At 43.3% G+C, this 26,804-nt stretch overlaps 9 protein-coding genes across 9 annotated transcripts; 4 read left to right on the plus strand and 5 right to left on the minus strand.

Moving 5' to 3' along the window:
- Positions 1-24: 24 nt before the first annotated feature.
- Positions 25-4,935, minus strand: V1516DRAFT_686209 (chitin synthase-domain-containing protein; the record flags this gene model as incomplete). The annotated part of the gene is made up of 4 exons (XM_066923654.1): positions 25-699; positions 762-2,722; positions 2,776-2,895; positions 2,946-4,935. The coding sequence occupies 4 exons, from the start codon at positions 4,933-4,935 to the stop codon at positions 25-27; spliced, it is 4,746 nt and encodes a 1,581-aa protein (XP_066776787.1).
- Positions 4,936-5,323: 388 nt separating this feature from the next.
- V1516DRAFT_677019 (chitin synthase-domain-containing protein) lies at positions 5,324-11,578 on the plus strand. Its single transcript, XM_066922516.1, has 4 exons — positions 5,324-6,032; positions 6,118-8,438; positions 8,492-9,862; positions 9,916-11,578. Exons 1-4 carry the CDS (start codon positions 5,797-5,799, stop codon positions 11,274-11,276), a joined length of 5,289 nt encoding a protein of 1,762 aa, XP_066776788.1. The 5' UTR covers positions 5,324-5,796; the 3' UTR covers positions 11,277-11,578.
- On the minus strand, positions 11,334-13,267 carry V1516DRAFT_707836 (Hydroxyethylthiazole kinase family-domain-containing protein). Its single transcript, XM_066924182.1, has 2 exons — positions 12,813-13,267; positions 11,334-12,758 (listed from the first exon to the last, which is right to left on the minus strand). The coding sequence occupies exons 1-2, from the start codon at positions 13,093-13,095 to the stop codon at positions 11,482-11,484; spliced, it is 1,560 nt and encodes a 519-aa protein (XP_066776789.1). The 5' UTR covers positions 13,096-13,267; the 3' UTR covers positions 11,334-11,481.
- Positions 13,268-13,433: 166 nt separating this feature from the next.
- Positions 13,434-14,555, plus strand: V1516DRAFT_677024 (Isochorismatase-like protein). The gene is made up of 2 exons (XM_066922517.1): positions 13,434-13,855; positions 13,927-14,555. Exons 1-2 carry the CDS (start codon positions 13,734-13,736, stop codon positions 14,474-14,476), a joined length of 672 nt encoding a protein of 223 aa, XP_066776790.1. The 5' UTR covers positions 13,434-13,733; the 3' UTR covers positions 14,477-14,555.
- On the minus strand, positions 14,466-17,435 carry V1516DRAFT_677027 (RHD3/Sey1). Its single transcript, XM_066922518.1, has 4 exons — positions 17,115-17,435; positions 16,839-17,011; positions 16,703-16,788; positions 14,466-16,656 (listed from the first exon to the last, which is right to left on the minus strand). The coding sequence occupies exons 1-4, from the start codon at positions 17,213-17,215 to the stop codon at positions 14,569-14,571; spliced, it is 2,448 nt and encodes an 815-aa protein (XP_066776791.1). The 5' UTR covers positions 17,216-17,435; the 3' UTR covers positions 14,466-14,568.
- A 117-nt stretch (positions 17,436-17,552) lies between these two features.
- V1516DRAFT_677031 (uncharacterized protein) lies at positions 17,553-18,544 on the plus strand. Its single transcript, XM_066922519.1, has 5 exons — positions 17,553-17,638; positions 17,688-17,773; positions 17,893-17,954; positions 18,013-18,078; positions 18,133-18,544. Exons 1-5 carry the CDS (start codon positions 17,624-17,626, stop codon positions 18,300-18,302), a joined length of 399 nt encoding a protein of 132 aa, XP_066776792.1. The 5' UTR covers positions 17,553-17,623; the 3' UTR covers positions 18,303-18,544.
- On the minus strand, positions 18,368-20,540 carry V1516DRAFT_677036 (SCA7, zinc-binding domain-containing protein). The gene is made up of 3 exons (XM_066922520.1): positions 20,208-20,540; positions 18,495-20,117; positions 18,368-18,445 (listed from the first exon to the last, which is right to left on the minus strand). Exons 1-2 carry the CDS (start codon positions 20,260-20,262, stop codon positions 18,724-18,726), a joined length of 1,449 nt encoding a protein of 482 aa, XP_066776793.1. The 5' UTR covers positions 20,263-20,540; the 3' UTR covers positions 18,368-18,445; positions 18,495-18,723.
- A 198-nt stretch (positions 20,541-20,738) lies between these two features.
- V1516DRAFT_677037 (domain found in IF2B/IF5-domain-containing protein) lies at positions 20,739-22,492 on the plus strand. Its single transcript, XM_066922521.1, has one exon. The coding sequence runs from the start codon at positions 21,023-21,025 to the stop codon at positions 22,277-22,279; it is 1,257 nt and encodes a 418-aa protein (XP_066776794.1). The 5' UTR covers positions 20,739-21,022; the 3' UTR covers positions 22,280-22,492.
- On the minus strand, positions 22,396-26,683 carry V1516DRAFT_677038 (trafficking protein particle complex subunit 10; the record flags this gene model as incomplete). The annotated part of the gene is made up of 4 exons (XM_066922522.1): positions 25,887-26,683; positions 25,742-25,838; positions 22,981-25,691; positions 22,396-22,915 (listed from the first exon to the last, which is right to left on the minus strand). Coding segments are annotated over exons 1-4 (3,659 nt in total), but the record flags the coding sequence as incomplete, so codon positions are not given.
- Between the last annotated feature and the right edge of the window lie 121 nt (positions 26,684-26,804).

Below are 26,804 nucleotides of genomic sequence, written 5' to 3' on the forward strand. Positions count from 1 at the left end.
AAATCCAAAAAGTCAAATTCAAAATTATAAATATTTGGGTTTTCCAGCAATTGAATTATCATACATGGTCTCTGTTAGTTGATGCATTGTAGCCTGACGGTGCTGCAACATTGCTTGCTGCTGTTGATATAACGTCATATCCGACATCATTGACATCCGTCGATCCATCGAGGAGCCATTGTATCCGTCAAGCCGTGATCCGGGCCGTTGGACAGATTGCGCGTTGTAGACACTGGGAATGTATGACTGCGTATAGGCCGGACGCTGATACGAGTTTCGAGGGTCTGGATGTATCGAAGGCGGCGCTCGTGCTCCCCCGCGAAGTCCACTGTACATGGACACGGGCCTAGGTGGATGGCCAGAGTAAATAGATTGCATGTCATCCATCTCGTAGGATTCCTCGGCAGCTGCCTGGTTGGCGTGAACTGTCGCATAGGGCTTTTCCTTCAAACCTGCAATTTGGGGTCGCTGCCGACCTGGAAGATTATTTATCGCCGCAAACTCATCCCAGGTTTGCAGTGGAATACTTCGCTCATCGAAACCTTCGTCATCAACAGCTACCAGTTGCTTGTCACCGCTCTCTCCAACAACAATACGCGTATTACCCCAACTAAAGTTATCCTGGTTCCAGAATGAATATACAGGTAGCGCAAACGAATAAATAGGGTAGGCAAGTATGTAAATAATCATCCAGCCAATCTAGTGTCGGTTAATATGCAACTCTCTTACATTAACGCATATTCACTCCCGTTTGAACTTACATGTTGCCATTGCCGCCGAATAAGAAAAACCAGTGCTTGGAGACCGTACACGCCTGCGATCATACATACCGAAATCAAAGGGAAAGCTCCTGACTTCGAAATAATAACATAAAGTAGATACCCAATATATACTACTATTGATGGAAGCATCAGTGTGCCAATCAAGTCAACCCAGACAATGAATCGCATGCTAAACAAGCAAAATCCGCAAAGATCTGGCAATAACGCCAGCTCAAACAAGTTATGGATTGTTGAATTGATCCATCGGCGACGCTGAGAAAGCAAAATCGACCATGTCTCAGGAGCAGCTGTTTGTGCATGTGCTTCGGGGACAAACGTGAATCTCATCTTCGGATAATGCCGCGTCATGAGTGTCGTAAGATATCGATCTTCGCCCAGTGCCAATAGATTCTTTTTATGTAAAGTGTTAACATTTCCATCTCCATATTCTTGGAGAATTTCATTGGCTATAACCAAAGGCCGACCTTTGTCTGCTGTCCGAATACGGTACATGCAGAAACATCCTGGAAGACACGTCACACTACCAAACAAGCTTTCAAATGATTTTGAAAGATGATGTGAAATATAATACTCGTAAACTTGAATCATTGTCCACCAGCTATCATCTTCATTCTGCAAACTTGTTTCACCTGCAGTGCCGACTATTCGGCTGTCTCGAACACAAGAAGCAACAAGTCGATTCAAAGAGTCGGGAGCAAGCGACGTGTCACCATCAACCATCAACACATATTCATACAACTCGGGATCAACTCCAATCACGTTGTTAATCTGGTGGAACAGTTCGAGCTGAAATGGAGACATAGCGGCTTGAAAATGAACTTTATTTAAGAAATCAAGAAGCAGAATCTGGGAATCACGCTTGCCTCGATTTCCAGGTCGTGACTTTTCGCTTGGACTGCCGACCTTGACAACAACAATGTATGGAACAACATTTCCCTCAAATTCATACAATCCAGAATAAACTTTGCCGTAGTTCAATTGCTTTGAACCCTCGCCTACCGACTTGAAAGGAAGTGCAGGTGGATCAAGTCGTGGATCAGAACCCAAGATGTCTAGGACAATGTTCGGAGTTGGCAAGTCATTTCCTGCTCCCGTAATCATACCGTCACAAATTATGAATAGAAGTTTCCGCTTATTGTCGTATTTCAGTGCAGTTAGAGAATCAATCGCATTTCTCAGTTGTTCTTCTCCTTCGGTATAGGCAGGAATCTGACAAATCACAAATTTTTCCTGCAGTACGGGCATTGGCTTAGACCCTAGTTGTAATGATGCCAGAAACTTCACAATAACCACTGAGCTAAGAATAAGAGCAATTGACAATAAAATGTAATTCGAAGTCTGACATTTCGCACTTTTACGAAAGTCTATCTTTCCAGCATAAAATACGTTTTTAAAACAAGTCAAATGCTCACTTTTAGTTGTGCTGCTGACCGAGAGTGCATTAAATTTTTCAGTGATATCCTCACCAGCATAATCCTTAAACAGATCAGAAATGTCAGTATTCATAAATTCATAGTCGTCACTTGAATATGTATCGATTGTGTTAAAGTAATCAGTCAGATCATAAATAGAATCATCAATGATTGCCCAATTGTTGAATCCATCGCTCCCGTAGCTTTCAAAAACGCTCTTTTTCACCACCAAACCACCTTTGTAATACTGCTTGATCTTGGGCTTGAAAACCTTTTCCATCCACGTTATCTTGTATAATTTCGAATCTTCGTCAGACTGCTTATAAGGACCTGAATAATGAATGGCTGAAGAGTAGGTCGGCGTATTATTTGGCAAAAGCCAAACCTCATCATTACTCACAAGGCCCGAACAGGCTTCGGTTAGCGGAGGAGGAAAATATTCAGTTAAATCAAGACCGGCAAAAGGTTCCATTGTTGACTTTGAGGTTTCTATATCAGTGTCTGAGTGTTGAAGCTTCCAGAATTTAGCTAATAGATGTTATGATGAAGATTCAAAGCTAAATTACACCCTCATAACTTACTAATATCATATACTTCCCCACGGATGCTGACATAAAAATCAGAGGTACCAGAATGCAGTGACACTTCATGTGCGGTCCACACTTTATCATACTCAGGACAAATCAAATTACCCAGAAAGACTAGCAGAAGGTTAGCACATAACTTCCTGGACCATCTTTCTATCCCATACTCATATAAAAAATCATAAAGCCGTTCATTAATACAATCAATACACAGATTGCAAACTTCTCGCGCCAAGCAATTCGAACATCAGGCCGCTTCATTTGTCCAATATATCGCAGAAGGAATGAAGGAACGAAAAACGACATTGCCCATACAACCGTCAACCAAAGTTTCCGCTTACGACTTGTCTGTACAACTTCAACCTTTCTGCCAATCGCTTCAGGATCATTCGCTGCAAATTCAGAACCCATCATGGTCAAATCTTCATTCTGTGAATAGCCAAGCAGATTATCGCGTGACATTGAAGCGTTTATAGTCGACTGTTCGGGAGGAGAAGAGTAGAACTCTTGCACAGGAACTCCATAAGGCATTTGTCTCTGGCTGAGAAGCATGCCATCCAATTCACCCTCGAGAGTTCTCCAAACATCCTCTCGCAGCCAAATGCGCTGCTTCCCATGGAAAAAACCGTCGGCGCCCCAGCCACGCTGTGTTTGCGCCCAAGTCTCTAATGCATATGGATAACTGGGATCAACACCACTAGAGTGCAAGATTGACGAGTATCTATCGATAAATTCATCAATACTGAAATCAGCAGTGAAATCAGTAGCGCTGTACTTGTGGAGCCAATTAACAAAGAACCATGATCGAATCTGGGCCATCACCGTTGACTGAGACCAGTTAAGACTGCCCGGAGAATATGGGGAGCCAGAGGGATCATTAGTAGCTATATTGATCATATGCCATACTCGTGACGAGGCAATAAGTGAACTCATGCTGAATGAAGTGGAATGCAGATCACGAGCGAGCAGAGAATCACTTTCCACCAGGCTAGTCAAATCTATAGCAAATGTATTAATGAGAGAAGACGTAGGCTCTTGGTGTTTAAGAGTCTGTGTAATCCACAAAGGTGTCTGAGGAATATTGATGCCATCTGCAACCATTTCTGACGAAATATAGCCTTCTGAAGGGTCGGATTCAAAAATGGGCTTTAGAGAGAGGGGCCGATATGACAGGGGGGCGTCTACTACTGACACAACAGCACAGACGGCATCGGTCTCAAGAACGTTTTGAGAAGAATCAATAGTGGAAAGAAAGTTATTGAGTGTCGATACTACAGCCATCAAAAGAGACTGGTAAGCAGAGTGAATAATATCAAACCGTTTTGAGGAATCATTAATGATGGAGTCAGGATCAAACTTTTCTGGGCTTAGACCTAGCAGAGAAGCACCTTCAAATATGTCATCAGGATCAGAATTCGCCAAGAGCAAGATGCCAGACATAATAGCGAAAATTGAACCCAAGGCAGAGGTGCCTGTCAGGGAGCACTCTAACAGTGCTTGTCTCCAGGAATCGACTTGAGCTTGAGTAGGAGGAAGTCTATGTTGCAAGTTTTCAGAAAATACGATATATTTATCAATTGAATTCTGAAGTGAAAGTGTCTCTTGTTCTGCGGGTGAGGCTGAATGGATTAGATAGGCAAATGCAGAGGCAGAGGCAACAATTGACTGTATGCGAGCGCGATCTGGTTTGTCATCAGCCAGCCGTAGTCGAGTAGCAAGGACATCACCGGAGAGATCAAGCGATATCTCAACGGATAGAGCGACAGATGATCTGCCAGGCCCAAAAAATGGAGATAAAACTCTGAGAGTCGAGAAAATTGGATCTGGGATGTTTGGGAATGAAGGAAGAAGTTGTTGAAGAGCGCAAAATGCAGGAGCAGACGGGGAAATCTCTGGATTGAGAAGAAGAATTGTCTGGTCCTCTGCTCGCCGGCGAGCATGCTCCCATACTTCCGCCAGAAAGGGATAATTTTGGTCGTCGGTGTTGACTTTTTCCGCAGGGAAATCGGGTAAGGACGAAAGATTGAAAGCATCGAAGAGAATCAATACAGACGAGGTAAGGCGGACCGGAAGGTTATCCTCGGCCCATTTTCGCATGGAGGAACAAACATTATTCACAGACGGCTGGGCAATCGAGGTCGCTAGAGTGAAGTCCATGCTGTATATTCTCTGATTGTCGAACTGGAAAAAGCTGATATCAGCAAGTATCAAGTGCTGTGAAAACGCGTCCCAATGATTGCTTCGGGATATGTATTGGAATTAGAGGGTCGGTATAGAGAACTCTGCACTCCGGAGCCAGATAAATGCGACTTCAATAAATCAACGCCAAAGCCCTTGGAAACAAAGACCCCAGACAGCAGATTTCTGCGAGATTAAAATACGCACCTCAGATATCCAACGGAAGGACCAGTCAAGTTGTTGCTAGATCTCGCAGGAACATGTCCCAGCGGTATAGACGCGGAGCCTTGTGGCGGTGCATATTTACAGTTTACCCGAATCTAGTGTTTCTCCGCCGCACTCTGTTCTCGTGTTCAGCTTCTTCACTAGCGAGCGTCTGGCGGACCCTGTTGCAGCTGAATCTCAAGCCGACAGCCTCGAAGATATACAATCAACGAATTCCGAAATTTAGAGAGCTTTAAACGAGACTTTTGAACTGCCTTGCTACGAGTTGCTCGCTCTTGTACTGAACCAATTGCTATATTTGGATTTGCTGGTCGGCATCGCCAGGAACAACCGCCACCTCGTTGAGTCTGCTGCGGCTGCTCTATATAAAGTAGAAACCGCTTATTTGTTTATTTTCAGTGCTTTTAGTGTCTCCGCGCGCCTCAGTGGATTGGATCGCATCGGCCCTCTCAGCAGGCTCACTTTTCCACATATAACTCGTTTCCAGTCGTTTATCTTCAGTCATTTCTACGATCTTTTTTGGATATTTTGGATATTTAACTCTATCGTTATAATTGAGGGATATTCACGTTGCTTGCACTTTTCGTCCGATAGTTCAAAAGTGCAGCCGCGGTCATGCCGCCTGTTTCTGATATCTCGCAGCTTCCAGCAGGTGCGCTCACTGACCAGGGTATAACCGCTCATCTCGGCGCAAGATTCCATAATGGCCTGCCAATATCTTCCATATCATCTCACACTATCATTTCCATAAATACTTTTTCTTCTCCTGACGACAACGAGATCTCGGCGCTTGCTTCTCGCGCTTTTGACCGTCTACGCAGACGGGCAGAGTCCCAGCTGATCGTGTTTCTGTAGGTTCTTCGAACACACATATACTCTGAATACTGTGTCTGCCTCTGTTATGTCGAGCTACATACTAACCTTTTTTTTTTTTAGCGGAGAGTCCGGTTCCGGAAAGTCAGAACTTCGTAACCTCGTTTCGACAAGACTTCATTCTCTTACTAATGGCGATCTCAGCAGTCGCATATCAGCCGCTATATTTATCTTCTCGGCTCTAACAACTACGAAAAACCAGTCTACTCCGGTATCTTCAAAAGCCGGTCTTTTACTCGAATATCAGTATAACTCTGATGCTGCTCTCACTGGTTCCAAATTTGTTACCTACAGACTAGATCGTGAAAGAGTTGCTCATGTTCCTCCGGGCGAACGTAACTTCCACATATTTTACTATCTTCTGGCCGGTACAAGTCCATCTGAGCGCCTTCATCTTGGACTCGACCCGAACACACGTTATAGATACCTCGGACATCCTACTCAATTAAAGATTGGAATCAACGACAACGAGGGGTTTTCACATTTCAGAACTGCTCTTCGTCGTCTTAATTTTTCGAGAACTGAAATTGCCGAGTTGTCTCAAATTTTCGCGGCTATTCTTCATATTGGACAGTTAGAATTTGCGCCGGCAAGTCCCGAATCCGATGGAGACGAAAATCATGCTACCGTTAAGAATCGTTCGTCTTTGACCATTATTGCTTCTTTTCTTGGTGTTCGTCCCGATGATCTTGAAGCTGCATTGGTTTACAAACTAAAATCGTTCAAAAAGGAGCGTGTCACTATTATTCTAGATGATGTTGGTGCTCGTGCACACGCTGATGATCTTGCACGTACTCTTTATGCTATGACGGAACAGTGGGTCATGGAGGCAATTAATGACAAGCTCACACAGGATGATTCGCTCATCGATAATACTATTTCAATAATTGATTTTCCGGGCTTCACTCCTCAGTTGTTCGGAGTGACACTTTCTGGCCCTGAGATATTAAATCAATTGTTATATAATACGGCAAATGAGACGCTTTACAACTACATGATCAATGCTTGCTTCCAAAGAATGACAGACCAATTCGAAATTGAAGATCTTCGGCTTCCTTCTGCAGAATATTTCGATAATACCGAGACTGTAAAGCTATTGACAAAACCTCGCTCTGGAATCTTGCCTTTACTTGATGATCAAACTCGGCGGTTTAAATCCCCGACTTCTGTCTTCGATCATATGCGGAAAAGATATTTGAAAAACCCTGCACTAGAGCTTAGTCCGCAATCCGGATCGTTCATCATCAAGCATTACGACGGAGAAGTGAGCTATACTGTTGATCGTCTTCTTGATGCAAATTCAGATGATATTTCTGGAGATCTCATGAACCTTTTTGCTACTTCATCGTCTTTCTTTTTCCAAAATTTGTGCGGCACTAAAGCTGTTGTGGCCATAAAACATCCTCGGCAGCATTCTACTATTCTTCAGGGCCAATTATCTTCCAAGCCTCTACGCCAGCCTTCCTTATTGCGTAAGCAATCTGTTCTAGAAAGACAAGCTGCATCTCAACCACCTCCCCCACCCCCACCACCTCCTGAGAAAGAACAGAAGTCGTACACTGCAACTGGTCAATTCAGTGCTGCTCTTGATGTTATGACAGCCTCATTCAAAAATTCAAATCCTTACTTCGTACATTGCATTAAGCCGAATGAACGTCGAATTGATCATCAGTTTGATGTCAAGTGTGTTCGTCACCAGGTCCATGCTTTGGGTTTATCAGATGTCGCAAGACGTGTCCAGATGACTGATGTTTCTTTATTTTTATCATTTGGTGAAGTTCTTGGCCTCTCTGGACTGGATGAGTCGAGTATGATTGGTGCCTCTGATGCTGATAAAGTACGTCAAATTATTATAGATCATTCCTGGAGTGATCGGGATGTTTTGATTGGGTCTACCGGTGTTTTTCTATCTGAGACCGCTTGGCGAAATCTGGTGGACCCTTCGGATAGTTATATCAGAGCGACAAGGCAGTCAATTTTAGAACCTTTTGATAAAAATCCGTTTGGATCAACTCTTCAGCTTCCTCCAGAGAACTCACCTAGCGGTCTCGGATCTTATGTATATGAAGAGGCTGGCCGGTCAACTGATGTATTAACACTTGGCGGAAGTGGTACGAATGATATGTTTGATAATATCGAGACTCCTATTGAAGTACCTGGGAAGATAACTGCTGAAAATGAAGAAGAAATTGATCTGGTAGCTACGTCCAGGGCCCGAAAAATATGGCTGGCCCTAGTGAAATGGCATACCTGGTGGGTTCCTGAACGTTTAATAGCCAGCTGGGGTAAAATGCCTCGACCTGATGTTCGACTTGCCTGGCGAGAAAAGCTCACTATCAATATGATTATAGCTACGGCCTGTCTTATGACAGTCTTCTTTGTCGGTAAGTGAGAGTATTCATTTTACTTTCTGTGTTCCAGACTAACGGTAGGGTAGTCGGTTTTCCAAGTCTTCTCTGTCCCACTCAACATGTTTTATCGTTAGAAGAGTTGTCTTCATACAATTCAGACGACTCTACTGACAAGGTGTATGTTGCTATCCGCGGTCAGATATTTGATCTCAGCAAGACATATCTAGGTCATTACCCTTCAATAGTTTCCAAAACTGATGTACTTGATTACGGTGGTACAGATGCAACAGCTTTATTTCCTGTACAAGTGTCTGCTCTCTGCCAAGGTGTGAATGGCTCAATACACCCTGCAGTCACGTTTGATTATGAGGGAAAGAACACGACAGATGAGAACTCGATCTATCATGACTTCCGCTGGTTCACAGGTGATTATCGGCCTGATTGGTATATGGAGATGATAATGAATTTCAAACCGTACAAGAAAGCGGACGTTGGATACACAGCTAAGACTATTAAAAAGGAAGTTAATTCCGAGAGCAAAGTAATGGCAATTATACACGGGAATATTTATGATTTTACCAGTTACATTGCAGGCGGTCGTCAACTTTTAGCCCCGGATGGCGTTGACCTGTCCGATGAAGACATCAGCACTGATTTCATGGATTCTAGTGTTGTCGATATATTTCAGTCGGGAGCAGGTACTGATATATCCAAAGAATGGGATGAACTTGATCTAGATTCTGATCTTAGAAGTCGAATGGACGCTTGTCTTCACAATCTCTTCTATATTGGTAAACTTGATCACCGAAATTCTGTTCGATGTCAATTTTCCAGATATTTCTTGCTTGTTGTATCTCTGTTTTTAGTGTCTGTGATAGGAGTCAAGTTTCTCGCTGCTTTGCAGTTCTCCAAATCCAGAATTCCGGAAGATTTGGATAAGTTTATCATCTGCCAGGTTCCTGCCTACACTGAGGATGAAGATTCACTGCGACGAGCAATTGATTCATTAGCTCGTTTAAAATATGATGATAAACGAAAATTACTGTGTATTATTTGTGATGGTATGATCATTGGAGCTGGTAATGATAGGCCCACTCCTCGTATCGTTCTCGACATTCTGGGTGTGTCGCCTGAAATTGACCCTGAACCGCTAAGTTTTGAAAGCCTAGGCGAGGGATTGAAGCAACACAATATGGGTAAAGTTTATTCTGGATTATATGAGGTTGCAGGTCATATTGTTCCTTTTGTCGTTATTGTAAAGGTTGGCAAACCATCTGAAATCAGTCGACCTGGAAATCGCGGTAAGCGTGATTCTCAGATGCTTCTTATGCGTTTCTTAAACAGAGTCCACTATAATGCTCCGATGAGTCCATTAGAACTTGAATTGTATCATCAGATCAGAAATGTGATCGGAGTAAGTCCGACGTTTTATGAATTGCTATTACAGGTTGACGCTGGTATGTTGAGGTGACGTAATATGTCGATTGATAGAAACTAATACTTCATTCAGATACAGAGGTGGCACCTGACTCTGCTACACGAATGGTTTCTGCATTCTTACATGACCAGAAAATCATTGCTCTTTGTGGTGAGACGTCACTTTCTAACGCTAAGCAAACTATAATTACGATGATTCAAGTCTATGAGTACTATATTTCTCATCATCTTGCGAAAGCATTCGAAAGCTTGTTTGGCACGGTGACATGTCTGCCTGGATGCTTTTCGATGTACCGGATTCGAACAGCTGATAATGAGAAGCCTTTATTTGTGAGCAATGCTGTTGTCAACAGTTACGCTGAAATCCGAGTAGACACGCTGCATATGAAAAATCTACTGCATTTGGGAGAAGACCGCTATCTGACTACGTTGCTACTAAAATATCATTCAAACTATAAAACAAAGTTTATTCGAGAAGCACAGTGTAGGACAGTCGCACCTGATACGTGGAATGTGTTTATTTCTCAACGTCGTCGATGGATCAATTCTACAGTTCACAATTTAGTAGAGTTAGTGCCATTATCGCAATTATGTGGCTTCTGCTGTTTCAGTATGCGGTTTGTAGTGTTTTTGGATTTATTGAGTACTATTGTCCAGCCTGTTACAGTTGGTTATCTGATTTATTTGTTTTACTTATTGGGATCAAGTGCTTCTTCTGTTCCACTTACTTCGATTTTGATTTTGGTTTCAGTATATGGACTGCAGGCGATCATTTTCATTTTACGACGTAAATGGGAAATGATTGGCTGGATGTTTTTCTACATATTGGCCATTCCAGTTTTCAGCTTAGCTGTTCCAGTGTATTCATTCTGGCATATGGACGACTTCTCGTGGGGTAACACGCGAGTTGTTGTCGGAGAGAAGGGTACCATGGTAGTTACCGCAGAAGGCAAATTTGATCCAGCTATGATTCCAAAGAAGCGTTGGGAAGATTTCCAGGCAGAGCTTTGGGAACAGTATGAGAATGAGACTATGATGGACGGGAAGAGCGATGCGATGTCGATGGTATCATCGTATTATCCTCTAGAAGCTGGGCGATCCGCTTCTGCGGCATCCAGCAGACCATTGTCTGCTCGGCCTATGAGCACACTATTGCAAGAATACCCGGAAGCGCCGGGAGTGGGTTATAGCGCATATTCACGTCCTAGTATAGTAACCCCTGAGGGGGAGATCGAGCTAGGTACGATTGAGATGCCGAGTGACGACTTAATTTTATCAGAGATCAGAGAAATTATCCGAACCTCGGACTTGATGACAATTACTAAGAAGAGTATTCGGCTCGAGCTTGAGGTTCGGTTCGGTGGTATTTCGTTGACGACTAAGCGAGACTACATTAATTCCGCAATTGAGGCAATACTGGCGGGAGATCTGTAGTCTCGAGGTTGAACAATAAAATGGTTTTCTGGCGTTTGAGCATGGAAATATAAAGAAATTATATAAATAAATTTCTTTGTAAGTTTCTAGAAGGAATATATAATATGAACATGTATCTGATAAATTATTAAATATGTATCAGAAAAAGAATAGCGCAAATTGTATATATAAACGAATGGAATGTTGAGATAGAGCCAAGAGAGAATCACGTTGGTACGATATACTGAGTTAATCTTGCGTCATTGAGCCATTCTGTGTCATTTTCAACAGCCGTAGCTTTGACGAGCAAATATAACTCATCGATTAAGGCTGGGATGAAAGAGCCTGGTCCGCGAACGGAGGGCTGTTGGGCTGCTCGCTCAGCAGCGATAGTGTACAATAAGATAGCAGCAATGGAGGCAAGTAGGCGATCTTCTATGGAGACGATAGACATCGCGGTAATGATAGAACCTAGAACGCATCCTGACGCGGTGATAGATGCCAGATATTCGTGGCCGTTAGAGAGTATGAACGTCGATATACCATCCGAAACGATATCTTGCTCACCGGTTAAGACGACGATGGATTTTTCTTTTGATGCAAGGCCCTCAACCACGTGAACCTTTTTGTCGAGTGCCGAGTTGGCAGTGCTATCTACACCACGCATGGAAGAGGCCTCACCAGCTACTGAAAAAATCTCACCCTCGTTACCTTTGATGACGTCGAAATGAACAGAGTTTAATAAGGTTTTCACGGCGGTCTGACGTAGAGTCGACGCTCCGGCACCAATAGGGTCGAAAACAGTTGTTTTTGAGAGTCCGTTGTATGCACGGATCGCAGAAATGAAAAGATTGACTTTTTCTTCTGTCGCCATATTCATGTTGAGTAGTAAACCTGCGTTGGGAATACTCGCTATGTCATTGAATTCAGGCTCGTTTTCGGTCATGATCGGCGAGGCGCCGATCGCGAGATCAACATTCGCGGCAAAATTGATTGCAACCCGATTGATGATGTTGTGCACAAGTGGAGTAGTTATGAATACTTTTTTGATCACGGCCGGAACTGCTTGCACGATTGATTCGGCTGAGCGGTTGTTAATCACAGACATCCAATATGGAGGTTCTTTAACCAAAGCGAGAAGTTTTGAGGACGCTTCTTTTGGATCTTCAGCTCCAATAATTGCTGATACAACCGCGACACCATCCAGAGAACGACCAGGAACTGCAGAGAGATACATAATATTACGCGTGGTATGAAGATTGCACGAGCCGATGGCGACGGCAGGCATATATTTTGGCACAGATGAAAGATATGACAAAATTTTTCGCAGACCAGATATTCCGATAGGGGGATTCTTTGGATTTTTTGTAGCGGTGTCGTAGACTGCACCGACTCCGATATAATCAACTCCTGCTTCGACAGCTTGCGCTGCCTCAGATACGAATGAGACGGACAGTCCAATGATTTTATCAGGCCCAAGTAGTTTGCGAGCAGTCGCAACATCTGCAACAATTAGTAGGTAGACATGCAAATTCATCTATACAAAATTATACAGACCAATATCATCTTGACCGATGTGGACGCCCTCGGCATCGATAGCAAGAGCCACATCTAGCCGATCATTAATGAGCAGCGGGATTCCTGCTGCACGTGTCATAGCATGGATTCTCTTTGCGCGCTCGATAAAATCCTTTGTCTCGGCATCTTTTTCGCGCAACTGAACTAGTGTTACACCGCCGGCAATTGCCTTTTCAACCTGCTCTTCGAGTGTAGTGTCGGGAGGGGAAAGGTGCGGGTCTGTGACGAGATAGAGCGAGTAGTCGACCGTCGGAGGAGCCATTTTGGAAAAGCAAGGTAACGAGGAGCGGGGTAAGCCTGTCTGTTCTAGAGTAGGTAATAAAAGCAAACTAAAAGCGATAAGATCGAGCAAACGGGGGCATTCCAGGCAATTGAGTAAATGTCTGGCTCTGGACTGTCTTGGTTTTTGCAAAATGAAAGAAACAGCTGCTGGCGCTCTTGTTTACTTCTTTCTCGAGTCGGGTTTTTCGAGCAGTGCCTGACGGCTTGCCATGGTAACCGATGAGGTCATCGCTGACGCCGGAAGGCGGTCGGTGTAGTCACGTGTGGAGTTGCTTGTTTTGTATCATTACAATTAATGCATATACTGAGATGGGTAGAGGATTACACAAAGTGACTTGGAATTAGCAATCTATGATTGCATTATTCCTAATTCTTGTGGTTGATCGCGGGCGACGGCGTAGTTTTTAATCAGGTACTTTAGAAGGGCGGTGTGGCCAGTGTGCATCGCGAGACTCTGAACGTGGTTTCGCCGCATAAGAGTTAAGTCTGATAGACTGACCTCCCGATTCTCATTTCTTGGCTAAGTCAGAGAGAGCAAAAAGCAGAGTACATCGCGAAAGTCCATCAAAAGACAACAATGAATGTCTTCGGCGACAATTTTAAAGAATTTCTTCAGTCATGGCCTATAAACTAGCAGAGAATGCTCCGGTCAAGCTCGAATCCGCCGCGTTGCTGGTCATCGACATGCAACAGCAATTCCGACACACAGCTGCGCGACTACTACCAACCTTGATTCCATTGTTTGTGCATTCCCCTTTTTGCAAATTCCCATCGGCCTATTAAAATGTTCTAACATTGGTTTTCCAAATAGAATCTCTGAATTTACCAAGCATGGTCGGCCTGTGATCTTCACGCAGCATGGCCATCTTCTAGACACCGATAACTCTCAGCTAGTAAAATGGTGGGGAGCTCAAGGGTCGATCAAGCGTTTCTCTCCTGCTTGGCAACTAATGCCCGAACTGCTTCCATTTTCGGACGATCTATCGATTCCAAATGTGCATGTTCTTCGCAACAAAGACCGTTACGATGCATTTCTTCATACAGGTTTGGATAGGCTTCTCGAATCTCTCGGCGTCACTTCAGTAGTCATCACTGGAACCTTGACTAACCTTTGCTGCGAAACAACCGCCAGAACAGCGTTTAACCTCGACTACTATGTCTATTTTCCTTCGGATGGAACTGCGACTCATACTGCAATTTTTCATGAAGCTTCTTTAACTAATTTGCGATTTGGATTCGCGCAAATCACCACCGTCGCAAATCTTATGTCTGCTCTCCATCTCCTTCCTGTTCCAGTGGTGGAAAATCGTAAACTTCATCGCTCTATGACTGCTACACGAGTTCATAATAGTAAAAATTAAATTGTTCTTTTCATTAATGCAATAGATTCTGTATTTTCTTTTATTTATCGCTTCTGCTAGAAATGTAGGGAATCGTTACCGTACTAATTTCCCTAAAATCCTCCCGGCGTCTGTGAAGCTGCCCGTTTTAACTCTCCTCGCTCGTTCAGCTCGTCAAGTTGGATGTCTTCTTCCGCTTCCTTTTTAGTTCCGTTTGATCCTGACCCTGCAGAAGAAATCGCAGTTGTCGTCGTCGCCATTCGTGGAGTTTCTTGGCCCACTTCTAGGAATTGACGTAAACTATCTTTGGCCAGTTGCAATGCTTGATCGATCGCTGCGCTGCATACTTTGACCATTGGCCCCAGTAAATTGAGCTTCCAAACCGTGTACATGAAGCCTCCAAAAATAAGCAATAATAGAAAAAACAAAGGGTTTCGAAGAACAGATACAATTTCATTCCAACCAAGGGCTAGAGTGACTAGGTAGAAATATAGCGGTACCTGTCTGATACTCTGAATAGTGCTCCGTTTTGCATCCACATACATTGAATCTGCGATCCTCTTGAAGTTGTGCTGTAACTGTAAAGCTTGGCCTTCCGTTAGTAATGTTGAGAACTTATCTACGTCAATTTCTTCATCCTGTTCGAGTGCAGCCAATATGGCCGTATCTGGAGCGACTCGATCGCCGTTCGCTAACCGCGCTGTAGCAAACAAAGGAATTAAGCTGGTAGTGCTCGACAGCGCAGCGGAATACAATTCGTCGATGTTATCTGCTGGCTTCCAAACCCTTGGAATTCCATGGTCGTCATATTTGAATTTATCTTCAAATATTTCTCGTAGCCTTCCTAGCAAGTTCTCAGATTTACCAAACTCCCGCATCTTACGATACAACGCTTTCCAGGCTTCCACAAACACTAATTCAACTTGTGAAGAGATCTCTTCGTCTGTTCCACCGATACCGAGATCATACCGGAAAACTTCATCGCCTCTCTGCTCATTTATATTCTCGTATTTGCTCATTGTCTTATCCACAATTTCTCGGAAGGTAAGCATGACGTGATCCCACAGATCATCTTCAGGTTTCTTCAAGATCCCAGGTAGCCGATCATCCAATTCATCCGAAACATTTCGAATGATCCGCGTGGTCATCTTCTTTGCCTCTGTATGCCTTAATCGCGATGTGGCTTCTTCAAGATCATTTGTCAACTCGAGTATATCGCGATCATAGGAAAGAGATGCACCATCAACAAGTCCTGCTACTGCGGCACTCGTAAACGTCCCAATAACCCTACTCTTCGCGCTATTCACAGACTCAAGAAATTTATAATTTGGTTTAGATAGAGACTTTTTTGTACTCTGATTAAACTCCGCCACTGATTGTTTGCGAAGCGAAGTAAGATATCCGCTATACAACTGGGCAAGCTCATTGTCCATTTTGGCGAGCATCTCTTTCTTTTTGGAGTCGTAAACAGAGCTAGCATATCGAGACGCTTGACTGTCATAAATTTCAATCGCTTTGGATCGGGATAGTGCCATTGAGGAACCAATCCCTCCATCAAGTGCAGAATATTCTCCGACCAATGAGGCATCCTGAACAGGTTTTATATCTTCCTTGAATGCTTCGAGCGCTTGTTCGGCGATTTCCTCACATCTGAAACGTGCGACGAGAATTTGTTGAGTCGGCAGATCAAGATCTTTGTTAAGCTCAATCTGTTCCCAGACATTGTTTGCATAGATAGACCATCCGTCGGCAGGAACGTTCCGATGATACTCCTTCTCAAACACGTAATTCGGATCATGTGCTGAAATTTCAAAACGATGGCTCAAACGACCAACGGCTTGAGCAAAATTGTCTGGCTGCAAAATCTTATGAGGTAACGTCGTGAACTGCAGCTGAAAAAAATCAGAAATTCGCGAATCGACTAGGTTTGGCGGTTTGATCAAAGAGTCCCAAATTCGATTCAAATCTGCGGTCAATGTAGCTGCAAGATTTTCAAGAGGTGTGATGCCAATATGATCTCGGATCACAAACAAAAGCAAAGATTTGTTTGGTTCACTGAACAGACTAAGGTTGACTTCAAAAACAGTCTTAAGCAAACCCATATTAGCCCCTTGGTAGAGACCTACTTGATGTTCCCAGATGTTTACAATCAAAACCTCAGAAGTAGCCAACGCAAAAAGGGCAGCTTTGCGCTCAAAGTCCTATTGACTGTTAATTATGAATCGATTTTGGACTCCAAGTACTTACCTGGTCTTCTCCACGCTCCCGACCATCAGTGCCTTCAACATCCATGATCAAGACTTGATCTTGCTTCGCTCTAGACATCCAAATACCTATATCAATCAGTAATGCAGTCTTACAATCAAGGTTCGTACAAACCTACCCTTTGTAGTCTGCTTGCGTCGAGTCTCGTCCATAACGTCGAAACGAGTTCCAAAGAGTGCATTTAGTAAAGTACTTTTTCCAGTAGACTGGCTTCCAAAAACCGAGATTAAATGATAATTCAGGCCAGCGTCAAATATTCCGACTTCTTTCAAATATCCATCAATATCCCTTCTATTTATAGAGCGTTAGCATGTTTTCTTATCATGCCAAATGATGCTAAACTGATCTGTCTTGACTTCGCGCGGAACATCACAGAAATACAAGAATCACTTACGAAAATTGCTTGTCCTCGTCAATCACTTGAACCTGACTATAAAATCCAGATACAGCCACTTCGCTCGCTCCATTTAATGCAGCGGGAGTCATGGTCGACATATCAGTGCTTGAATAGTTCCACGACAACGAAGCTTTAGAATGTGATACAAATATCTCGATAGAACCTCACCAGCAGAACAGAACTAAAATAAATTTACTAATCTAGTATCTGTTTCAGCCAGAACGTATCAATAAATTCAGATTCGAAATCAGATAACTAATGGTAATTATCCGATCCTCCCTGTCCAGCCTGTGGAAACTGGCTAATAGGTCGTCGAGCAGCATCTCAATAATTGTTTACATTAATGAAACTAAGCCCTCTCAAGAGTTAAATTTTATATCACATGATTGTTCACGTGCAGCCTCTAGAAGGACTAGATGTATATGTAAAATGAAAGAAAAATCGACTATAATATCGCGATCTCGTTAAAAATTATATATATATATATATATATTTATATATGCAAAATGCCACAAGTCGAAGTATGTTGATAGAAACATAGCTGATACAGAGTTATTCTGACTTAGCTAGACTTTTGAGGATGACGCCGAGGACCAGGTGTTCATGCGCGATGCTGAGCACGTTCTCAAAGACCATACAGAGATTATCGACATCAGGTAGGTTCTCGCAGTTTAGACCCCAAAAATGGAAGTAACAGAGGATATTAACGTATTGTTAGAGGTGAGGTTTATGTTATGGAATCAATGAGGAAAACTCGATGTTGACTGTTTCCTCCAGCTTATCAGCGCACATATGAAGGAGCTTATCTGCGAACAGCCATGCTCGAGGTCACTCTTTGTAAGTAAAGGGCGATATTTTGCAGCAAGTTTTTTTTTAAGATGATTAATATTCCCAGCACTTTCCTTACTCCGAATATTCGATATCGAGTTCTATCCAATTGGGGCTTGGTTCGCCATCATTGGTACTTGTCGCTAATTGCTCTTTTAGTATCGTATTCACTAACACGGCTATGCAGGATTTTCATTTATGATGATCGGTTTGGGCCGTCGTATTGCAAACAACAAACATCTTATGAGTACTCGGACCGCCCAATATTTTCTAACAAGTGGAACTGTTGTCGCTTGTATGACCACTATTTGCGTCATTGGTTACATTGCCATTATCCCGGAGATTTTCCGTCTCTAGTTCTTTTATTCTTTTTTTTTATTTTTGATCACTCTTCACAATTCAATGCAGATTCAATTTGATATCTGAAAAATCCGATTATTTTTGATCTTACTGTTTTAACGAGGATGTTTTTTTAGATGATCTGGGTTTAGGTTGGCGATCTGGTTGGTGTCAGTTCTAATTTTTCTCATGCATTTTAGGACAATTTACTTGTTCGTTTAAAATTTGATATTTCGTATTTCATTTTGCATTTGCTTTTATTTAAAACTTCAGCAGGGTCTCGTAAAACACTCAAATACCGCAAACATAACCTTTAACGCCCAATCATATACCAAAATGAGCACACCAAGCAATAGGAAACCCATAAATATACAATCCAGAACCCCATACTGAATGAAAAGCATACAAATATATATATCCAAGAACCAATTATCCATTCTTAAATAGGTCGAGTAAACGCACTAGCAAACATTTCCCGCATTCGAAAGAAATGATGCTTTACTCGAACAGGCATGAGCACTGTCCGTTCTATAGGAACCGGGAAAGATCGATTGACCCCATCCATCACAGCGTCCACTTCTTCGTCCGAATCAACTGGTCCGTTCGCGAGTTCCATGTCCTCAGCAAGTTGTGCAGTTGATGACAATACGGCCTGCTTCATCTGGTTCTTCTTCTGATAGGCGGCTAGTAAAACGTCATAAGGCTGTGATCTACCAGGAACGTTCCGCTTTGCACCCATAGAATGAGACTTGCATGTCAAAGACCGGGCACAGAACCCTCCGTTTGGCAATGGCACACCACATTGACGCTCGATATCTACCGGGCCTTTAGGTTTCGGAGCGACTTTGGGTGGCTGCTTCTTCTTCTTTTTTGGTGCAGGCTTTTCAATAGCCTCTGAAACTGCATCCGATGCCTTCCGCTTCTTCGCATTATCTTTTGCAGATTCTTTCTTAGACTTACTCTGCTTATTGATCTTAGAATTCGCACTATGTCCAGTACCAACTTGTGAATCATCGAAATCGTCATCATCGTTCCCACCGTCACCATTGGCTGCAGTGCCAGCTTTTGTAGAAGATGATTTTCCATTGCTACCACCAGACAACCCATTTGAGCTTGAGGAGTTATGGTTTGCGGATCCGCTACTGTTATTTCCAGAACCATGTACACCACTGCTATTTGAGTTCGACCCTGAGCCTTTTGAATAAGCAGCCAAGTTGAGCTTAATGGTGTCTTTAGCATCTTCACCTGAGGCACCCACAGAATCCTGGCCTGAACGTCTTTTCGATTTGGTTTGTGAAGCAGTAGAGGAGGCAATGGTTGATTTGAGTGTAGTATTGTTTTCGGCCAAACAGGATCGGATATGTGCAGCGATGACATGTTTGAGGAACGGTTTGCTGCAAATAGAGCATATACCGTACTCCAATTTATCTGTTAGGGGGTGTGTGGTTGATAGAGCCTGACGATCACGAGAATATAAACGAGGACCAGGTGAGGAATCATCAGCCGTGGAATCAGGAGAGTCTGAGCTAGCATCCAAAGCGGGGCTATTGTTGGAATGAGTATCATCGAGCATACGAGCATACTCCTGCCATGAAGGATCTGAGTCAGCCACTGAAGAGATAGAAGAGGAGGAGCTATTGGAAGAAGTAGAGGAGGATGAAGACGAAGATGCACCATTGGATGCTGCGGCGGCAGCCACGTATGGACCAGCAGAAGAAAAGGAGGATGTCAAAGTTGCCATACAAGAAGGAAGAGTAGACAAGGAACGCGAATTGGCTCCGAATACGTGATTCAACACCGAATCAGAGACCAAACGGGAAATCTTGCCTTCTACTTTCGAATCATCGTGTCAGTAATAGCACAGATGGTACAACGAGAACAAATGGAGGTAGCGTGAGCTAAGCACACACGAGTAGAACATACCCGGAACAAGAGAAGAAGTCGAGTCTGTGACTGACGAGGTAGCTGCGGTAGCCATGTCGACAACGCTTGTAATATAGTGATAGACACGCGTTAGAAGCGATTGAAATTATAAACAATGACTAGAGAGTGTGTATAAACAAACGGAGACCAGAAGACAGAGGAACAGCGGCAGACAAACGCAGAACCCAAGCACAATCCAGATCAAAATAGTAATGTAACAAACAGATCAGAAGCTGTCACCACAGACAAAATCCTGGAATCTATTGAACAAAACGACCAACAGTAAACAAATAAGTTTGCTGCTGGGCCATTTCATTTGCAATTCATTCCACGTCTCGCTAACCTACGGTGAACACGAACGAGACGAGTCGCATAACAGCAAATAAAGTCACAATATTATGGCATATATCTAGTTCTCTTCTACCGTTTAAGCAATATTACCCCTTCCCTTAATTTCCTGATTGGGCCGGTGTCCGAACCCTGGAATATTTTAATATTTGTGTGTGGTAATCCGCTACTTTTTCCGCTAGAGTTTGGTCAAATAGCACACAAATCAACTATTCAGTCCGGCTTTCAGACACGCGAATTATATCGTGTTCGACTCATCGTATTCCGACGACCTTTTCAATAACTCTACGCTTAAAATTCGGACTCGCGCGACCCGCCGTGTTATGCTTCGTTCAGCCCGCGAATACGCCGTCTTAGCTCATCTTTTTTTTATCTCCCGCGCTCCTTCAATATTGCACTAGTTTTCGACTTCTTATTATTTCATTTACTTTTTGAATTTGAAAGTTATTTTTGTTATTTTCGAAATAATGTCTATCAATATTCAGCGTGATAACCGCGATCCTTTCTATCGCTACAAGATGCCCCCGATCATCTCCAAGATCGAGGGTCGCGGCAATGGCATTAAGACCGCCATCGTTAACAATGCAGACGTCGCCCGAGCCCTTTGCCGCCCTCCTATGTACGTCACTAAGTTTTTTGGTCTAGAGCTGGGTGCGCAGACGTCTGTCAATGAGACTACCGATCGATACATGGTGAATGGGTCTCACGGTGCCGAGCGTTTGCAGGAACTCCTCGATGTGTTCATCACTAAGTTTGTTCTCTGCGACGCCTGCCGCAACCCGGAGACCGACATTGTGATCACAAAAGATCAGATGCTTTACAAGGACTGCAAGGCCTGTGGTAAACGGTCTCCCATTGATATTCGCCATAAATTGGCTGGCGTCATTCTTAAGAACCCTCCTAGTCAGGGAGGGAAGAAGGGAACAGCGTCTGCTGGCAGAAAGAGCCGCAAGGCCTCTGCTGGAGCTGACGAGGACGATGCGGATAATGCTAACGCAAATGACTCGGACGACGAGTTAACCCGTCGTATTGCCTCCGAGGCCGAGGCACTCCCACCTTCTTCGGCGGAGATAAACGGCGCTTATGGTTCTGGTGACGGCGATGATGATGACGACGACTGGGCTGTTGATACATCGGACGAGGCTGTTCGTGCTCGCGAGAAAGAGCTGCAAGCGCAGATGGGTTCTCTTAGCCTCGGTGACGACGAAGAGGATGATGGGAATAATGCTTACTCTCAGCTTGGCAACTGGGTTCTGGAGCAGAGTGCGAAGCCAGATAACGTCGAAGTTTTCAAAAAAATTAAGGAATTAGGTATCGAGAATAAACATCGTACCTTGCAGGTTCTTGCTCAATCGCTTTTTGACGAGAATATTCTTTCGCAGATCAAGTCCCGAGCGCCTCTGTTGAAGAAACTTATGGCTGGCGACAACCACGAAAAGGCTTTTTTGGGTGGCACCGAGCGTTTAATTGGATTGAATTATCCGCAATTAATTCCTTCTGTACCAAAGATCTTACATCAGTATTATGATAACGATATCGTTTCTGAAGAAGCCATCTTGAAATGGGGTTCACGAGCAAGCAAAAAGTATGTGAGCAAGGACATCAGTAAGAAAGTTCGTCGTGCGGCTCAGCCGTTCTTGACCTGGCTTGAGGAAGCATCTGAGGAAGAAGAAGACGACGATGAGGAGGAGGAAGATGATGACGAAGAAGAAGAGGATGAATAGACTGGAGAGATTTCTAGAATTTCTTAGGTCACTCCGATTTTCTGATTCATCATTCATGATTTCGTTCCCATTTACGCCTCACTCCGCCTTTCTAGTTAAATGGAATGCTTCATTTTGCTTTCTTGACCATATAAATATAATGTATATAGTTATTTCATAATTTATTATGTTTATGATGTTAAAATAATTTAGAGGATTTTGTTTAGTAATTGACTTTCGTCGTATCGGCGACCTCTTATGAATCGTTAATAGTGCTTGCTGGAGATTGAACACAACCCTTGTGTTCATCAAGATTATTTTATGTCTGTCTAGCTAGTGAGAATCGTTATCTCACAATGTAACCATGAAGGTTTATGATTTTCTTTGAAATTCTCTCCGATATTATTCTACTAATAACACTGGAAGACTAATCAGACAAATGTCTTTGCTAAATTATTATATTATATGCTCTCATTCACCAACAGCAAGCAGGACATTTGAGCTATCGGGTAAGACCATAATCGACTCGGCACTATTTGCATATTCAATTTCAGCCGTAATTTTCTCTGAATCAGATTCACTGGGTCGCACATCGATGATTGGGAGTAGTAAATGACCCCGTTTGAGCGGTATTATAAATAGCGGTAAATCGAAAATCTAAATTGAATACAGTCAGATGCAACCTCATTTTCTTGCTTTCAGCGAAGATAAACGCAACATACCTGCTCATGTTCCCCTTTTGGAACAGAGAATCTACCCTTTCGCCTCCCGCTGATGATCCATGATTCTGGACTAGCAATTACTTCGTAAAAAAACTCAATTTTACCCGCTTCCAAAAGTCCATCCAACTCTGCAGCTGTCTTTGCGTCCATCCAGGGTTGCCAACTACGACAGCTTGATAATCGAACTACTATTGGAATAGGCTCGCCGATATGAAAGACACGATCCGAAAACCGGGGCATACTTGCGCCGGCTTTAGCCGATGCCGGGGCAAGTCTTGCAGCTGGTAGATTTACATCATTTTTCCTGCTCGGAGCATATATAAGCTCAAGTCTGAATAATACCTGAGTTGTGCCTACATCGACAGGAATAGTCAAACATCGTGTATGTCTGGCCATACTCGGGCCTGACACTCTGGCAATCTCAGTATGAAACTCTGCAATCTTATCTTCCACAAGTTTGACATCTTCAGGATCAACGCAGGACAAAACCTGGCCCCATTGACTGGCATCGTAAAGGCCCAAGTCGATCTTATCCAAGAACCCATATACGGTCAGATCTGGGTGTGCGATCTCCTGCAGGTGCTCGCAAATTAGCGTGACATACTTTTGTAATCTCTTTTGTGCCCCAAATACCGAGTCAACTTGCTGGATCAAAGTATATTTGACTTCGTCCTCTAGTTTTCGATATTTGATGCTGAGCGACAATGGGGCCGGTGGACCCAACTGAACAAGGTTCAAATACTCAGGACTCCGCCAAATCCGATACACGATTGACACAGCCTGCTTTGGAAACGCAATATAACCTTCTTCTGAATCAGGCTGACAGGTTTGTACATGGTATTCTGCCGTTTCGACCAGGTCAGCGGATAAGACGCGCAATGGCGCAGTGGCATGGCTCGATGAGATGGAGAATTTGGAAAAAAGGTATTCTGTCTTGAATATGTCGTGCACATTAACGAGCAGTGAAAGAGAGTTGGAAAGACGACGTAGAGCTGAAAACGAATAAATTCTTTCGTTCGTTGTTTGAAAATCGACCAGAATCCGAATCATGAGCTCCCGGTTATCTAGATCAATATTGTAAGGTACTGTGATATATACAACACTATTCTGCGGTAGGTCGCTCAATTCCAGTTGCTGTGGCGTCTCAGCCGGATGTTTGATCTCCAAATTTTTCTGTGAATCTCCGGCACTTTCTAACATAGCAGAAACATTGTTCAAAGACAACTTCAGCCCATTCACAGCACTCCGCAGCATCACCTTCATATCGGCAATATCATTCCAACCCGTATGGATTTCCACGATAACATGCTTCATTGCCTCAAATTGAATATTTCGAGGCGATACTAGCTGAACATCCAAGTTTCCAGGCTGCTGAAATAAGCGTAAGATCTTGTTTGGTAGCTTTGGCTCGCTCAAATAATCCTTCGTGAGCGTGAGCATGCCAATTTTCACCTCGATGTTATCTACTTCGTATAAACTCGGAACACTATGCAAGGTCTGCAGAACAACTTTCGTGGATTGCTTGGGTTCCAGCACAGTTTGTTCCAAATCAGGTGTTCGAAATAATACGGTGTGTTTCATGCCGTTTGGAGCAATCAGACGAACCGATACCGAGTTAAATGTCCATGATACAGGAAAAGAATTAAAAAAATGCACGTCGAAGTAAAACGCATCCTCTTTGTCCCGCGACAGTACTATTCGATCGCCAACTGTTGTAGGAAAAAGAGACTCCAAACCAACAAAGACTTCAGAATCTAATCCGCGACATATATCTAAAGAACGATTACAAATCTCAGTCAAATCTTGCTCGTTTGCCGATTTTGCAGGATTTGAAAGAATTTGGAGTGCGACTTTCAAATAATTTTCTCGCTGATTGATATGATACAAGCATTTAGAATACATGACAAATAAATTCGTCGCAATGGTATCCCATCCTTGATGAGAATATAATTGGGGTAGAGACGATAGGTATTCTGTAGCTTCTTTGTAGTTTTGGTTGGAATATTGAATCAGGGCCATTTGGGCTCGCAATTTATCAACGGATCTTGTTCGATCTGCTAGCTCGAAGTTAGCTAACACGGACGTCGTGATATCCATATAAGTTTTCATAAATGAATCTTGTGCCTCTAAAGATTCTTTGAGCTTATCGTTCAGGTACATATCAACCAAATCATCGGTATCATTGCCAGTTTCACTCGGTGAAGATGTGGAAAGATCCACATCTTCTAATTCCTCGCCGGTGTAAACATGCCATCCCTTTCGCTTCGCTAACTGCTCAAGAGCCCAACGGGAAAGTAGTAATATTTCTGCTCGTCCTTCTGCCACATCTCGAGTCCGAGCACCTTGTATCACTCGCGGCTGTACCTGGGTAGCATCAATTACTTCCTGGCAGATGGTATATACCCAATTAGCAACTAAGAACCTATTTTTCCCATTAGTTATCAACAAGCGGCTTGTTTCTAAAGCAAAATTACGGGTTCGAATGAGAAGCTGAGAAATACGCAGTGCAGCAAGGGATGGAGATGGCGCACTAGACATTAGGAGTAACAGCAGAGAAGCCTGACGAGAAAACAGATAACATCGAAAATCGAAGAGAGAGATATGGTTTTCGAGAATCTGATGTCTGACAGCAGAATCATCTGTTCGAGACAGAAGCGGTGAAATGGTTCCTGGTTCGAAGCCTACGTTTGGAAAATATGTAATTGTGTTCCCTAGTCAGGTTAAAAGTTATTCTGCATGTACGTAGAATTGTTCTACTTGCCTTGTAGAAGTTGTAGAAAAGTATTGTCTAGTTCATCATATTGGATGAGCGCGTCTTCTAATAAACTCATATTTTCGAACGCCAAAGCTAAGCCTTCCTATAGAGAGTTATTAGAAGAAGATCAAACCAAGCAACGTAAAGTTACCTTTTGCACGAAGAAAGTTGCAAAATTCCAGCCAGGAACAGCTTTTTTTGCTTCGAGCTTTTTGACTTCATCGTCGTAGGCTTGGACTCTGAGAGTGAATGCTGAGATCAGACCGTCCCTTATCTTTGTCATTCCTTCAGCCCACATTTTATTATCTTCGGTGGGGTCCAAGCCGGTTTTGATCTGAATACAACGGTCTTCCTTACTGCTTGTGTTGAAATCAGCCTTGATTTTATCGAAGAGTCCGGTCTTAAAACGCAGGCTGGCTGTTGTCGTCGAAGATGTAGACGACGTCGACTGATCGTAAAAAAAAATAAGCCATTCTAAGGAGTCTCGCATTGATAAGACTTTAGTATTAAGCCAATCTCGGATAATCTTGCGGACCGACGATCGATAGGTATCATTATCCTCGCATTTTACAAGAATAATCTTCATGTACGGTGTATCTAAAAGCCCTCGGATTTGGTGTTGCGGTTCAACTTGCTCAGCCTTTGACGTATCTTGCGCCAACGTGACCGAAAGAAGCGGGATAGATCTCGATGGCTCACCAGCTGATTTTAGCCAATGTACATTTCGCAGCGGTAGTCGAGATTGGATATCCTGAACAATCAGCGGAGCGACTCCGAATGGATCGTAGTATGCGATCGAAACTGATCTCGGAGTCGCCATTTTAGTGTCAGAACTTTTCAGCGCCGCTCCAGCTCCTACAGCAAGAAGATTTATCCGGCTTCCAATTGCAGCGATGGCAGATCAGGTCCACAGAACGAGAAGGCGAATTGGAGGAAGCGCGCTACCTAAGACAGACTTTGGCTGGAGTAGATTGTGCGGCGACGACAGCAGAAGAGACGAATTTTGACAAATCTAAAAAATTTACAATAGAATAGTCTAGGTAATGTATCATAATATCTATATAACAAT

Source organism: Lipomyces oligophaga, assembly GCF_038497815.1.
Source record: "Lipomyces oligophaga strain CBS 7107 unplaced genomic scaffold V1516scaffold_5, whole genome shotgun sequence".
Lineage (NCBI taxonomy): Eukaryota > Fungi > Ascomycota > Lipomycetes > Lipomycetales > Lipomycetaceae > Lipomyces > [Lipomyces] oligophaga.